This window comes from Limanda limanda, chromosome 10 (assembly GCF_963576545.1).
Source record: "Limanda limanda chromosome 10, fLimLim1.1, whole genome shotgun sequence".
In the NCBI taxonomy this organism is placed as follows: Eukaryota; Metazoa; Chordata; class Actinopteri; order Pleuronectiformes; family Pleuronectidae; genus Limanda; species Limanda limanda.
Genome location: NC_083645.1, coordinates 26,336,774 through 26,352,721, shown reverse-complemented (window position 1 = coordinate 26,352,721; position 15,948 = coordinate 26,336,774). Strand labels below are relative to the sequence as shown.

Below are 15,948 nucleotides of genomic sequence, written 5' to 3'. Positions count from 1 at the left end.
GTTTGAACAAGGGAATAACGTGCAGGAGAAGTCATCAGGTTAGGATACTGTACATTCATCACGTCACCGCAGCCGACAGCGACACGGCACTTTCACGTTTCCCATTACAGAGCTGGACTCATCCATGTTCTCTCTGTGATAACACGTGTGACTCCTGCTCCTCCTTCATCTTCTCTCTTCCATCAATCTATCTTCCATTTCGGTTTTCATGATCAACATCTGTCTTTGAAGCTTTTTCCATTTTCAGACATCATCCCTTATTCCCTTCCCATCATCCCCATCCTCGCTCTTCCTCCTCTCCTCCATCGTGACCTTTAACACCCATCTTCATCGGAAACCTCTGCCCTCTTCTTTCCCTCCAGCATCCCTCCTCCTCTCCACCCATCCCTCCTTCTCTCCACCCATCCCTCCTTCTCTCCACCCATCCCTGATCCAACAGGAAGCCACAGTTAAGACTCAGGGACGAATCTGCGCCTCATTCGCCGCCATTCTTTCATCGCCTGTATTCATCCGCCCATTCATCCATTCATCCCAGCGCCTAGCTTCATGACAGGGCTATCAGCTGATATAAATCAGCTTAGGGAGAAAATCCCTCGCCACGCCGCGCCGCTCCCGGAGACGACCACGGGGGAAATGCAGATGTGATGGGAATGAGGATTTGAGCAGCACGACAGAGCAGAGCTCCCTGAATCATTTACAGCTGGAGGCCTCCTCCGGTCCTCAGGTGATGAGACTGTTGGAGCTCGTTCAACCATCATGTGATCGGAAATGAAACTCTCCTGGTCGACTCTGGTTCTTTACATCGGACTGACTGAGATTCTGCTGGATGTGATTCTGAAGCTGAGGCAGAAACGTAAATTTAAAATCACCTCACTTTCTGGATTTGGTTGAATTTAAAGGATCAGCGATCTGTTCAGGGTGAAACATCCTCAACTGGGCAGTTCTTCTCCATAGCAACAGCATCTTAGACGTCAGTGGAGAAGATGAATCCATCTATTTTCTACGTATTCATTATTTTAAAAGAGGAATTTACAGAAAGGAACCAGCTATGTATCAGAGTTATGAGTTATCATAATTATTATTATCCACCCACACTGGAAGGCGGAGGTTAGACCCTCTCAGGTCGCCAGCGTCTCACACTTATTATTATAATTTGAATATTCTTATTAATTATCTAAATCATTGAGCTACATTTAGCTATGTTATCTGATTTGAACCTGGAGCTCAACTTCACTTGAAGAACCAGGCGACAGATAGAGAAACTGAGAAAAATCTCTTTCTTCCATTATCTGGAAATAAACGTGAAACATGAGGTAACTGATGAGGTAGAATCCTTTTAAGAGCAAAAGCATCGGCCGGTTGTTTATGGCGTCGTTGGTTTGTCATAAAGCTTCTTATCATTGTCCAGAGGTCACAGGTCAAACTCGTTTTATTACAGCACCATCGCTGTATATTGCTTTAATGAATCCAACATCAGCGCACTTCACTATCTGGGTCAAACGACTGAGCGGGCCGATCGGGCCGCAGCACTAATGGGGCCACCGGGGCCGGTGTGGACGAGCCAACTTGGCTCAGGGTGTGTGTGGTGATGCTCCTCTGAGAGAGTTCCATTGAAGAAGAAGTGAAGAGGAGGCTGAAGGTTTGTGTCTGTGTGAAACATTGAAAACTCTTTGGCAGCGTCCGGCCCCTCCAACACTCTCCTCCGCTCTACTCTACTCTGGACGGTTTCCAGAGCCGCACTGGCAGCATCAATGAACGCCTTGTTCTGTGCCCGGACACACACACACACACACACACACACACACACACACACACAGACATATAGACACAAACACACAAACACACACATAGACATTGAATTGCACGAGAGTGATAAACCCAGATAAACGCAGGAGACTTTCTTTCTCTTTCCAGCATCAAATATTAAGAAGGATTGAACGGATGAAGGGATTGAAGCTGAAGTGGTGATGGGACAAAATATCGATTGCACAATAAATCCTCGTCCTGACGAGTGAGATGTGATTATTGATATTTTGTTTGCAGAAAATATTGATATTTCATTTTAGAAAAAGTCTTCTGCAACTAACCAGAATTCAAGTTTACAGCTATTTTAATAAATATAGGAAAGATGGCACGTGTCGACATTGACTAGTTACAGTTTGTTTGTTAGAGACTAAAGAGGAACTGAGATGAGACTTTGTGAACTTTTGACCTCAGTTTGTGTGAAACTCTGTGAAACTGACACAAATCCTCGACTCTACCTCATTAAAGGCATTTTGTATTATTTTAGTTATCAGCTGGAAGGTTTTCAATGTGAATACTGTTGTGAGGGGGGGACACGTGGCCTCTGAGTGTTCTTTTATACATGTCTCATACATGTCAGGACACAAATACATGTATGTATGTATGTATGTTGTGTATTATTCTTATATCATTAATAAAATGTGATCACAGTTATGTACACACACACACACACACACACACACACACACACACACACACACACACACACACACTGACAGTGGGGCCTCCGTGAGGTCATCTGCACTACCATCTCAAACCAGTAGAGGGCAGCTCCACACTCAGACTTAAACACATGAGTGACAGCAGTCATGTGACAGTGAAGCACTCAACTGATGGAAACACACACACACACACACACACACACACACACACACACACACACACACACACACACACACACAAACGCATCTGGCAGCTTCAGTGGAGTAAATGCTATAATGTTATTACACCGGGCTTTTCTGTGAGCGGACAGAATGTCAGGTTGCTATTTCCGTCACTGATACTGAACACAATGGAAACCGAGCCAGGACCCGGGATGATGTGATTTCTATAAAAGTAAAATATTATATTCTGCTTCCTGTCAGGGCTCCGGGAATCAGCCCCGGATCCACTGGGTGAACTTCTCATGAATCAATGAGAAAAATACATCTCCAGAGGAAGAACAGGGGATGATATTAACTGTTTCAGAACTTAAAAAACTCATCAGTGTAAAGAAAGAGTCCAGGATTCTTCTCTGTATCTTGTTTAACGTGAAACTGGGAGAAGACGTTTTCATGGAAATCACCGGATCACGAGGCCTCTGGTGTAAATACAGGTAGTTGTAGTGTAAACACCAATTTAAACGGTGAAGAGTTTGGCCTTGGGACCGTTAAGTGATTGTTACAGGTGGAAGGAAACAGCAGAGAGAGAGTTCATCAAATCAGAATCAGGAAACCTCTAAAACTGTCAGAGCTCCACCTGTTTCTATGTGACTGTTCAACATTCCTGGTTCTGACTCTTCTTCTAAAAACAACCTTTTCCCTCCGTGTGCACGAGTCCTCGAGTCGAGTCCTGACGGTTTGAAACCAGTTCTTCTGCTCACGTGTGACTTCATCTCACTCGGGAGCCTCCACTCGTCTTCCACCGTCGTAAACTCGCTGCCTGGAGCCACAACCCGAGAGGAGACCCCCAGGGGAGAGGATCCAAGAAGGTGGAGACGAGCTGGTAACCAGGCAGCAGCAGCAGCGTGTGTGTGTGTGTGTGTGTGTGTGAGAGGAAACTTTGTGAAAGGCGTGTTATCTTGCCAGCTGTCAGAGGAATGAAGCAGCAGCCACTCCACTGAGATCTGTGAGTCTGAGCACAGAAAAGACTTCTTCAGCTGCACGCGTACAGGAACCCCACGTGGCGCCCGTGCACGATGACTCACGTGTGGTTATACAGCCGCCGTAAAAAAACACAGGCGCTGATATATTTCGTCACACTGACAGTAAAACACTGATCTGAGCACACGCTGGTGTTGCTTTATGAAGTGAAGACTGTTCATGGTTTGGTTCAGATTCGGAGGGATTCTGTTTTTCTCTCTTCTCGGCGAAACGCTTCATTAATCAGGGAAATTGATTTGTGCTGTTGAGGTTTTAAGTAAACAAAGGTTCCGTCTGTCCCTGGACTTCACACCATTAGCTCCCAATCCGCTCGTTAAGTGAGAACTCATCTTCTTCACAGACGTCTCTTAAAACCAGCGGAGTCGCCCTTCGCTGGTCATTCATGAGATCACAGGTTTCAGGACCCGGAGTCCATTTCTATTAAGAGTCTATTGTTTGATCCTGTCGTGACTGGGAAACTGCAAATCATCAGAAAACGTGGTGGAAGGATGTGATGTGAGTTAGGGAGGCGGGTGCAGCTCCAGGTCAGGGGGCGGAGCCAGGAGTTTTAGTTTTAACTAACCTGAACATCACTGAACTTCAGGTTTTTGTTAACTATTCAACTGACCTCTTCTCGTTTGACCTTCAGCGTTTGTTCTGTTACTGATAAACCGGCTCAGTCCAACCAGAGAACTCAAGGTGCACCAAGGGCAGAGCAGTTGTGTGTGTGTGTGTGTGTGTGTGTGTGTGTGTGTGGGGCGACAAAGTTTAGTAACACAACAGTGAAGGTCAGATCAGGGTTCTGTGTTTTGGACTAAACAACTCCTCCGTGATCGCAGCAACAAAACCAGTCCTGCTGGGCCGCGATGTCACGATGGCAGCGGACGATAAGCGTCACACACACACAGACACACACACACACACACACACACACACACACACAGACACACTAACGGATATCAACGTCAGGGATTCCTCATCTGCTAAATTACCCTGATTCCTGTTCTGAAGCATCTCAGGTCACTGAGGTCGTTATTACTTCCACCAATTTGGAAGGAATGTCACTTCCTGTGGTCATGTGTTCTCATGTGATGCTGCAGAAACACTGTGGCTCTTTACAGATGTTTCAACAACTGGATCTATTGATTGACTCTGAAGTAACAGGCTGATCTGCTGTTAGAGCTTCTTCTGTCTCACCCTGTTGAACGTATATATTCAGCAGCAGCTGCTGGATTCAAGAGTAGATTTATCTGTTGCAGATAAAAACCCGCTGACGTGAACTTCTCACAGACATTTATGTGTCGGCGTTTAAAAGTACAAACTTTTATTTTACAGAACAAACAATGCAGCAGAGATGTGCATCATGTTTTAATTTAAAATATGTTTATTCTTTAAGTTCTGTTTGGTTGTACTTGTCATTTATTTTTATTTCTATGATAAAGTTAATTGTTAAACTGTAAAATATCAAGCCTCAATTACTTATTTTTTCTTATTCACTGGGGTTAAATTACAACATCTTGGGAATTTATGTAAAATATCAGTCGAAATATTGATGATATAATATTGATCAAGCATGAAAATCAAATCCAAGCTGTGATCAAATGTAGTTTCAATGTGCTCAGGTCTTGAATTTCGTCAAGTTTTCAACAGGATCCAAATGTATTAAATATAAAATAAGATATTATTCTGTATATTGACTGTAAGTATCATTAGAAACCATTTTCTGGCCTAAACGCTCCTGGCTCTCCCCCTGACTTCACTGACATGTTTATAGTTCAACTCTCGGTGTAATTGATCGTGTGCAGAGCAGCTCGCTGAATATTTACTCTGCCGGTTATTCAGCCGTGCAGCGTGAATCATGACCGGCAAACAATTGCATCTTTGTGAGCCGCCGCCGCTAAATCAGAGTGAAACCCCCCCCCCCCCCCAGGCTGTGAAATCTAAGTCAAATTAAAAGAAGCCGGCTGGATTCATCCTGACAAGTGCAATAAGGCCACGTTACAGCCCTAATCGTAAGTCGTTTACTGCAGGGGAATAGCTTCCTGCTTGTGTCGAGCTTCAGACGCTCTCCTGACAGCGGCGTGAACCAGGGGGGGGGGTGCGGGGGGGGAGTAGGGCACAGAGACGTGGATTTGTTGTTCCTGCTCGAGGAGGAGGCGCAGGTTCAGGTGCAGGAGGCCGGCCTGATAACGAGAGGACGAGGAGCAGAGAGGAGAGAGAAAAACAAGTTTCTTTCTGAGAAGTGTGGTTCAGGGAAAGAGAGAGAGAGAGAGGGGCCCCGGGAGAGAAAGAGAGAGAGAGAGGCATCCAGCAGCCCAGTGTGAAAAGAGGGAGAGAGGGGGAGAGAGGGGGAGAGAGGGGGAGAGAAAGGGGGAGAAAGGGGGAGAGAAAGGGGGAGAGAAAGGGGCGCTGGGGCTGAAAACAAGGAAACACACACAAACTCCACCACGTGCTTCAGGACCATTCATGTGTTAGGATCACTACACTTGTGAGGACCTGGGGGGGGTATAATAATCATCAAACACAAAACCTGATTACCGGAAAATTATCATAACTCGGGTCTAAAGTTTTGAGATATGACGAAGCAGCGTCATCACGGCCACAGAGTCCAAAGTTGAACTTGTTATATCTCCATATCTCTGAAGTTCATTTGCTCCTTTTACTAAAGACTCTATAATCTAAGTCTTTATTTAATTTCTACACAAACTCCACAAATAAGCTTCTGCAACTTGTCTTCAGTCTGAAAGTTTTTTTTAGGAACTGTCTTTCTATACTTTTATCAAGTTATTAACGTAACATATTTCCTCTTATCATGTGATATGAATCTAAACCTAAACCTCATCTTATCCTCCAACTGAATTTTTAGAAACTGTGTGAAAAAGTGAGGAACAGTCAAAATATCCACACAAGTCTGTAACTCAATCCGGTCCTCACAAAGATAGAGGTCCACAGACACAAACACACACACACACACACACACTCACACACACACGCACACACACACACACACACACACACACTGGATGAAAGGTGACCCTCTGTTTTCCTGGAGTCGGAGTCGGACTTTGAACCTCGCCGTCCGACAAGGGGAACATCAAGGTGAGCAAACGTTCAACAGATTAAGATACTGGGGGAGAAAGAGAGGGAGAGCGTGGGGGGGGAGAGAGGAGAGGAGAGGAACAGCATGGTGGAGGGGGGGGGGGGGGTGTTTGAAGTGTGTGTTAAAGGCTCCTTTTCAACAGGGAGCCGGTTCTGAGCCGAGGAGACTTTTGAAGATGTGAAGTCGTTCTTTGACTTTGAGGTGAAAGTGTCGGAGACGTCCAGCGGAGACGGACAGAAACGTTCTGATGAGAAACCACAACAACCACAGAAGAAGAGCGGCCCCCCCCACCCACCCACCCACCCACCCACCAACAGTATGAGAGGAGGTTCTTACGAGAGATTCCTCGGTCTCGGAGCCCAGCGACTGGCTGAAGTCCTCGGCGCCGAGAGGAAGACTGTCCTCGTCCTCGTCCTGCTGGTCAGGCTCCTCCCCCAGGGCCGGGAAGACGGACAGCCCGTCCACCTCGGCGTCCACCATGCCGTCCAAGCTGTCGGTGAGGGCGGCGAGCAGGGCGGCGTTCTCCTCTTCGATCTGCAGGGGGCGGAACACAAGGAGAGAGAGGGTGAGGAACTGAATCACTGCAAAGGAAGAAGTTACAGAAGCTGATAAACTTCTTAAAGTTGAATATCTGACATTTCTCAACAACTTCAAGTCTTTACTCAAGGTCAAGAGTGGAATCTCTATTTCAGTTTCCATTCATTTTTTGTAATTTATCTCCTTTTGCACAATACTTCAGTGACCACATTGCATTCTGTTCTCGGATTGTTGTGATTTGTTCATATTTATTACATCCACCAACAGGAGATATGTTTTCATCCCTGTTTGTTTCCTCTTCAGGGGAATTACATGAAACCTACAGAGTGGATTCACATGAAACCTGCTGGAAGGATGAAACATGAGCTAAGAAAGAAATCATACCATTTTGGATCCGTAACAATACATTTTTACTTTATTTTTAGTTTTGTTTTTTGATAATAAACTGAACCGATTTGACTGATTTCCCAGGTTATGATACATCGTTCTTCATGAAAAAACTGATCTGGATCCAGTGGAATAAAATCTGGATTCATAAGGAGACTGTTGGGCCCTGGCTTGAAATATGCAACCCCCCTCTAGTGACCCCTCCCTGCAATCCTCACAAAAGACATTTGAGTCATTTTGTCTTGAGTCATCAAGACTGTTGGAAAATATCTCTAACCTCCTTCTGACTTTATGCTCGTACACAATAATCACGCCTGGAAAGAATTGTCCGATTCAGATGAAGAACAGACTTTAGGGGAAGATGTGTCATGTGTGAATCACTCTCTTGTTTCCCTTCCTCCTCTTGTCATGCTAATCCATCAGCTTCTCCTCTATCCTATTTAATATTGTGTATAATATTCCTCATGTACTCGACCTTTAACCTCATCAGACAGAAATTGTTATCGATGGATCTGCAACATCATCATCAACAAACTAGGTTCAGTTCCATGTATGAAATTTGAAAACACACGAGCAGAGAAGCGTGTTTATCTGTGGCTCCAGTCAGAATCTGTTTCCCCCCCCCGCCCGCCCTGTGACGCCCACTCGGGGGTTGTTTACTGTTAGGCAGCTGCCATCTTGCTGGGGGCGGAGTCTGCTGGAGAGGTGATATCACGGCCGGCCTACGGGAAGCCACCGAGCTCCACTCATCTGTCTCCTCTGTTTATCATCCGGCTCGATCTGTTCCCGGCTGCCAAACTGTTTATTATTAAATTCATGTTGTCTCGTGTCTCCGAGCTTTTGCTGACTCGCCGTCTCTGCACCGGAGGACGAGACTTAAAAGACTCTGAGACGCTCGGCCGGACGTCGGGAACGTACTCGGCGTCCGAGTCAATTAATCAGATTAGACGGATATTAATGAGATTTCCTGGATATTAATTGGATTCAACAGAGAGTGTGAAGCAGAGACGGAAACAGACGGAGAAGGAAAGTTACACCGAGGACAAGAGGCAGCAAAACGTATGATTATTGAAAATAGATATACACATCCAGCATTATTATTACTATTATCATTGTGATCATTAAAGTAATACAATAGCATTAGCCTAAGCCATAACTCTACCATTAGTTGTAAGTGAAATCCGACCACACACAAACACGTCTCAATCTGGCCCGACTTGGGATTAGATTCCGATACGCTGCTGTAAATAAGTGGAATATCGATGGGCGGCGCCGAGTCGGAGACATGGGGGGGGGGGGGGATTCATCTGGTGGCTTATCACACTATTCATTACTCTGTGTTCCTAACTGAGAGCCGGTATTAGTGCGATCTATACGATATCGGCTAAATATGATCTGTCAGAGGGGAGAAGGGGAAGGACGTGTGGAAGATGTGGGAGAAAAATATTGTTTATTCTTAAAAAGGTCTATTCAGGTGGGGATATTGTAAAGATTTAAAACAAGATGTCAAAACACAGAGGAAATGGCCATGTGGAAGGAAAGATAATAACAAGGGAGATGAATTAGAGAAAGAGAGACAGATGAAGTCAGAAAGAAAAAGGCTCAATTTGGGTCGGGAGAAGATTCGGTGAAGAATAATAACAGCGAGTGAGAGAAGGGAAACAGACGATAGTGAAATTAGATGGAGAGAAACAAGAGGAGGGATGAAAAACGACTGTTTCCTCCTCATGTCTTCTCTTCTCCTCTGTCTCCTTTTCTCTTTAAGTCTTTATTAGTAAAACACCCTCAGCAGCAGACCCCGGTGATGAAGCCTCTTGCTCCCGCGCTCGTCTTCCTCATAAAGATTATGGCGTCAACACAAATGTGTGTTAGTGCTGATGTGGGTCTGTGTCGTAAACTTTAGTTTTGTGTCGGAAGCAGGAAGACGAACAGTCTCTCCGGCTAATGGGGAATCGGAATGCGAATAAAAAGAAAAGTGGAGGAAGACACCGAGGGGAGAGAGTCTGTGTTTACTTCACCTCCGTTCCCATCATGCCTTTCCCTCTCTCTATTTACCCAATGCTCCACCAGCACAGTTACATTACAGAAGCTAAAGTTACATTACAGAAGCTAAAGGCTGTTTTATCTCCCTGTTGTCGTCTCTCTCTCCTCGGGATGATGCACTCACTCACTTCAGCTGTAATGGGACCAGTGGACGTCACTGGGGCTGGAAACCTTTAGGCAATCAATGCTCCAGCTTCTGCTTTCAGACGCAGAGGGTGTTCCCTGAATTCACCCTCCAAGGTCACATGACACTGGAGCCTCAAGCCGTAAGAAGCCCAGAGCTCATCCCGACTGACGGACTGCTTCCATCATCATATTACACACGGCATAACTGGCAATTACTTTCTCGGCAGCGTCCCCGGAGACTCGAGGGGATCAGGTGAAGGTTTGGGGCTTTGCACGAGTCGAGGGAAAGACGACTTGGGCCCCGAGGCCAAGATTCATCAAATGACTGGACAATTAGCGATGAGTTACACGAGCTAAACAAACAAGTCGAGGTAACGTTTCAGATACTTAACAGTGAGTAAACGTACTGAGACACGAGCCCGGGGCGAAACATGGGGGAGACTAATCACATTAATCGTCTGGTTGCATCAAAAAACACCTGCAGCATGAAAATATATATATTATATATATTCTGCAATCGCATATATTTAAGTAATTGTGGTGTTGCAATATTTAAGATGCAATATTTGAGTCTGAAAGTTGGTGAACAATCTAATTCCAATTCCAAGAAGCAGAGATTTCCCCTGAATGGCAAACTAAACTGAATCTACTCCCAGATTACTTTAAATATTACATAATCTTTTGAAAGGTGTCCCTGAGACAAAGTGTCCGGCAGCTGGACGTCTTCTGTCCCTGCTGAAACACCGATGATGTGTTTCGGTTCTGTAGGATGTTTATTCTCCTTCCCAAATCAAATCAGATTAACAAACTCTCCATTTTTCCCGAGGCTTCAGGATTCCAACTCTGTGGATTAGGTTTAAAAACTCAATCTGGATTTGAATTTGTTTGGTGAAATGGGTTTGTTTTCTCTCAGGTTTGTGCCTTTAACTTTGAAGCTGCACTTTGTCACATCATTTGCATGAAAGTCTCAATGAGGTATTGAAGTCTGTGTTGTGTGGGAATCAAAAGGGAAGTGAACAGCATGTTTTTATTGGCAGACGTAGAATTCCCAGTTATCCCTTAAAGGCTCAAAGGGACAAAATAACAACAGTTAAAAAACACCTTCAACCCCAAACAACTAATCCTGAGGCCCAGATTATCTGTATATAGGGTTGCAAAATTCCGGGAATATTAAAAGTGGGAAACTTTCCATGGGAATTAACGGGAATATACGGGAATATACGGGAATATACGGGAATTAACGAGAATATACGGGAATTAATGGGAATAAACAGGAAATGTTGTGGGTAATTTCTACTAACTGTATTTACCTTGTCATATACAGACATAAATATAAACATTTTGTTGTGTCATAGGCTGATTTGAGCCCTGAGGAAACTTTGGGCACTTGACTATATGCTTCTGCATCGTTGTGTCATTCTTAACATAGGTCTTTGCACAGTATTTGCAAATGTACACAGCCTTTCCTTCTACATTAGATGGGGTGAAATGTCTCCACACATGAGAGAGTGCACGTGGCATTGTTCTGTAGAATAAGATGAGAAAAAAGTTTGTAAAAAAACACTAATGCAATGCCAGAGATATAAATAGTTAGCCAAACAATTGGAATCGTCTGCAAAAAATATTTTACAATTGATGGATAAATGAATGGAAATAGGCTAGATGAACAGATGAACAATCCTCAATCAGCATGCTCATATATTTTCCCAGTAATATCATGGAAACTTACCTGACTAGTCCTGCACTCTACAGCAGGCCTCAATATTGGCAGACGTAGAATTCCCTGATATCCCTTAGAGCCCAGATTATCCGTATATAATAACATTAATGATAAAAGCATAGAGGAAGTCATCAGCAGATTAAGGGAACTGCAGTTGTGAAGCCTCACCTCAAAGAGCTCATCTGCCGTGCTGTAGTGGATGGAGGCTGGCGAGGCGTCGGAGGCCTGGTCGTTGCACCACTGCAGCTCGCTGAGACAGTTGACGCTGTCGAAGTCACTGGTGTCCAGCTGCGAGAGGTCGATGTCCGGGAAGTCAGTGTCCAGGCGGTCGGAGCACACCTCCTCCTCCCCATACTGCAAGAGCAAGACAGAAGGGAGAAAGGTCACGTTAGTCAAACATCGAGATTAAAGCTAAACTCCCGGGAGGTTTGTTCTTGTTGAGATGCGACAAAAAAAACTACGTGATCCTGAATAACTGGAGGTGCTGATCCCAGCTGGAGGGAAAGGGACGACTCGGCCTGCGTCACTGGAGTCGGACACTTTTATCTTTTATGCATCACGAAGGAATTGATGTTTTCTCTGTAACCACCGCTGTCTAAGAACCCGAGTCACCGAACATGGGAAGCGACTCGGCTCCCAGCTGAGGGTTCCGTTTCCTGTGAAGTTGCCGTTGTTATATTTAGGGGGTTCGATTCCCACCGGGGCCACACTTTGTGAAATATGCATGCAGCTGAAGCACCGTGAGGTACTCGGGATGATAGCCTCCATCATCTGGCTTCTACTGTATATTATTACACCGCTCAGTGTCTGAGTCACAAGGAGCTCTCGTCAACAGACCCTCATCTCTCAACAGCCACTCGTTACAGATAATGAGACTTCCATGTTCGAGGAGGTTCCACACTGAAACCGATGGAGGCATCTGAAGGATTAGACAGAGAACGTGTCACACACTGCAGCAGGCGTTGTGCGGAGGTCCTGCACATCAACAAAGTGCTTTTGTGTCACCGAGGGTCTTCAGGCGATTAGTTCCCCTCGGGCCGAGTGTGTGTTAATCAGTGAAATTAGCTCCTCGGTGTAATCTGTGGACTTCTCCGTCACGGTGGCGCGCGGTCGATCCAGCTTTGTTTTTCTAAGCTCTGAAGAGGAAACTATTCCCCATCCTCTGAAATGATCCTTTGAAAATGATTCTGGGCGCTCGCAGTGATCAGCAGGACGAGCACAAACACAACAGAGACATATTTGTTCCTTTTATCAAATTTGTAAGTCCACTGCATTTGGAGCATGTCCAGTAGATTAGCTTCTACATCACCGGCCTCAGACTCAGAAGACAGAAGGTTTATCTGTAAAAATAGCCGGAATTCAACCTCTAGGACGACGGAGGATCGGAAAAGTAATAAACTAGCTTGAATATGTGATGTAGATTTTACATCAGCTGTACTAACACAATGCTTTACAACTGTTTAGAAGTTTTGTTTCATTCACAAATTCATATTTAAACATACTTTTTATCACTGTACCCCTACAAGCCTTATTAAGGACTCAACACCCATCTGTCCATCGTTATCCGTAGCGCTTAAAGACTTCTCTTAAAATCTTTCTAGTAACTTCTTGAACCTCCTGACCTCCACCAGGGGCCCTACCACCCCCCTGGGAATCCATAAAACACCCTCATGATCCTAAACCCCCAACAATGGATCTTAAAACCCTCAAATCCCTTAGAATCCCCTAAACTCTACAGAAAACCCTAAATTTCTGGTGTTAGTTTTCAGGAAACCTTCTCAATAGTTTGCAGCTCTTCTCAAAAACTCTTACAGCTCATCGAGACCTTCTCAACACCCTGAGAAGATTCTTGAATTCCATCTAGAAAACCCGGAACACCATCAAGAGCAAGGAATCCTTTAGACTCCTGAACCTGATAAAGAAAAACCTCCTCAATGAGTCTTAAAATGTCCTCAAGAGCACATGGAACCACCTGTTGAAACTCCATCGAGGGACAAACCCTGTAAAACACCAACGTGGTCCTGGAACCCCTTCAGGAAACCCCCTCAGAAAACCCAGAACGTGTTCCAGTCAGAAGGTGGAGCCACGTGGTCTCCAGTCACAACACATGGCTGCAGACAGAAACACTGAGAGAAAAGAGGAGGAGGAAGAGGAGGAGGAGGAGGAGGAAGAGGAAGTGTGTGTACGTGACTCGGTGTGAAGACGAGGGACTGTGGTCTCTGGTGGGAGGTGAACGAGGGAGGAGGAGGAAGGAGAGAGACAGGAAACGGGTCGGGGACAGAAAGAAGTGCAACGGGTGGGTTTTTTTAACAAGGAAGCAAAGCGTTCAGGAGATGTGTCAGTCTGCACGTTTCTCAGAGAAGAGAACGATCAATTGAGATTGAGTCTCTCTTTCATTTACACGCCCACACACACACACACACACACACACACACACACACACACACACACACAAACACAGACACACACTTCCTTCTCCATTCTTCTCACAGGGCGAGTAAACAGGGCCGACCAGTTATCAACCAACCGTCTTTCAAACTGAATCAAACCGGCAGTTTTAATTTCATATCAGATTCCCTCAGCATTAGCATCATCTCAAACTGACCTTGCTTCAGTGTGTTGTCTCTGAAAGTTTCCAGTAGGAAACCTGCAACTCTGCACCAAGATAACAACATTACTATTGTGTTATAATATAGTTTTTATCAAATGTATTATTTTGGAATTCATTTCAAATACTTATGACTCATAATATGCAACAGTTTCTTTTAAAATCCATAAAACTTCTCCATCATTTTAAAGCTTATTTACTATAGATTACTAAGTAATCAGAGTACTTCAGTGCAGTTTGCAGTGGAGCTTGACTGATTGTGAGATTCACTGTGACGTCATCTCTCTCTCTCTCTCTCTCTCTCTCTCTCTCTCTCTCTCTGTTTCATTCATATTGAGAAACAACGACTGAGTCTTGATCCACTCCACCAGAGAGAGAGTTTCTCTTCTTAACAGTTTCCTTCTCGATATCTCATCTTTATCACCAGTGTGTGTGATCTGCCTCCAGAAGCCGTGAGGGAATCTGCACGCCGCCTCATGAGTCACAGCGAGGTGTGTGACCAGCCACCACGACGCCACAAGCTCACAAGAGCGTCTTCCGATTCAAATTAAGCTTCATGCACGACTTGTAAATGAGACTTTTTCATATTTACCGAACATTGTTCAATGTATTTGGCACAAATCAGATTATTTTGCCATCAAATTGAACGTTTATCTGCAGCTGCAACACTTAAAAATGAATCAACAAACTCATGATGTATGGATCATATAGTTAATTTCACGCAGCAGTGACTGACCATCATCTCTCTCATTCATTTCTATCTTTGATATCAGACAATATTCATCGTGTTTCTTCATCATCACGACATTAACTGTTGTATTTTTACAACTCTCCACGTGCACGAGTTTATTTGTCTGAGTGAGGAATGTTTATTCAGGTCGAGGAATGAATAACATGAGCTGATATCATTCATGGTTTCATAAATTACAGAACAGAATTACACACCAGAGCAGAGACGTGATCAAAGAGCCAATCAGCAGAGTGAAGAGAGAGAGAGAGGGGGAGAGGATGGAGGGAAAGAGAGGCTTGAAAAGGAAGAGGGGGAGGAAGAGAGGGAAAAGGAAAGAGAGATGATGGGCAAACACAAAAATGCACAGACGCACAGATGAGAAGAAGGGAAGTGATGGGAAAGACTGAGTGGGTGAGAGGGAGAAAAATGAGAGATGTGGGTCAGAAGAGAGGGAGTGAAAGAGAGATAGAGGGAGGGAGGGATGGAGGGAGGGAGGGGGAGGGCTGTCGTGACTGGATAGTGAAGCAGAAGAAGAAGATGGGAAGGAAGGAGGAGAGGATGCCCTCTGTAAGACCCTCCCACCGCTTCCTCTCCTCCCAGTTGCTGATGCAGATGTGTGTTTTCACCTAGTGTGTGTGTGTGTGTCTGTGTGTGTGTGTGTGTGTGTGTGTGTGTGTGTGTGTGTGTGTGTGTGTAGTTAGCATGCAGCTCACATCCCCCTCACGTGCATCTGACTCATCCCCCTCTACACATGATTCCTTCCCTCTCTCCTCCTTCTTCTCATCCCCTCTCTTCCCTCCTTCACCTGTCCTTTCCTTGACTAGCCTCCTCTCTCCTCTTTCCTCTCTCCTCTTTTCCTGTCTCCTCCTTTTCTCCTTTCTCGTTCTTCACTCTTTCTTACACTCAATATCTTTCCATTTCAATAACTTCACCCCTCTCTCTTCTCTGTTTCCTTCTCCTCTGCTCTCCCTAACATCCTTCATCTCCTCTCTTACTCAATCCTCTTCATCTCATCCTTCTTTTCCCCTTTCATCAGCTTCACTTTGGACTTTT

At 45.0% G+C, this 15,948-nt stretch overlaps 1 protein-coding gene across 1 annotated transcript in view; it reads right to left on the bottom strand.

The window, feature by feature from the left end:
- The window catches only part of ppargc1b (peroxisome proliferator-activated receptor gamma, coactivator 1 beta), an 86,682-nt gene that overhangs the window by 11,073 nt on the left and 59,661 nt on the right, over positions 1-15,948 (bottom strand). Inside the window, exons 2-3 of the mRNA XM_061079915.1 lie at positions 11,726-11,911; positions 7,081-7,278 (exon numbers count right to left, since the gene is read on the bottom strand). Coding sequence (XP_060935898.1) covers positions 7,081-7,278; positions 11,726-11,911 — 384 coding nt within the window. The remainder of the gene's footprint in view (positions 1-7,080; positions 7,279-11,725; positions 11,912-15,948) is intronic.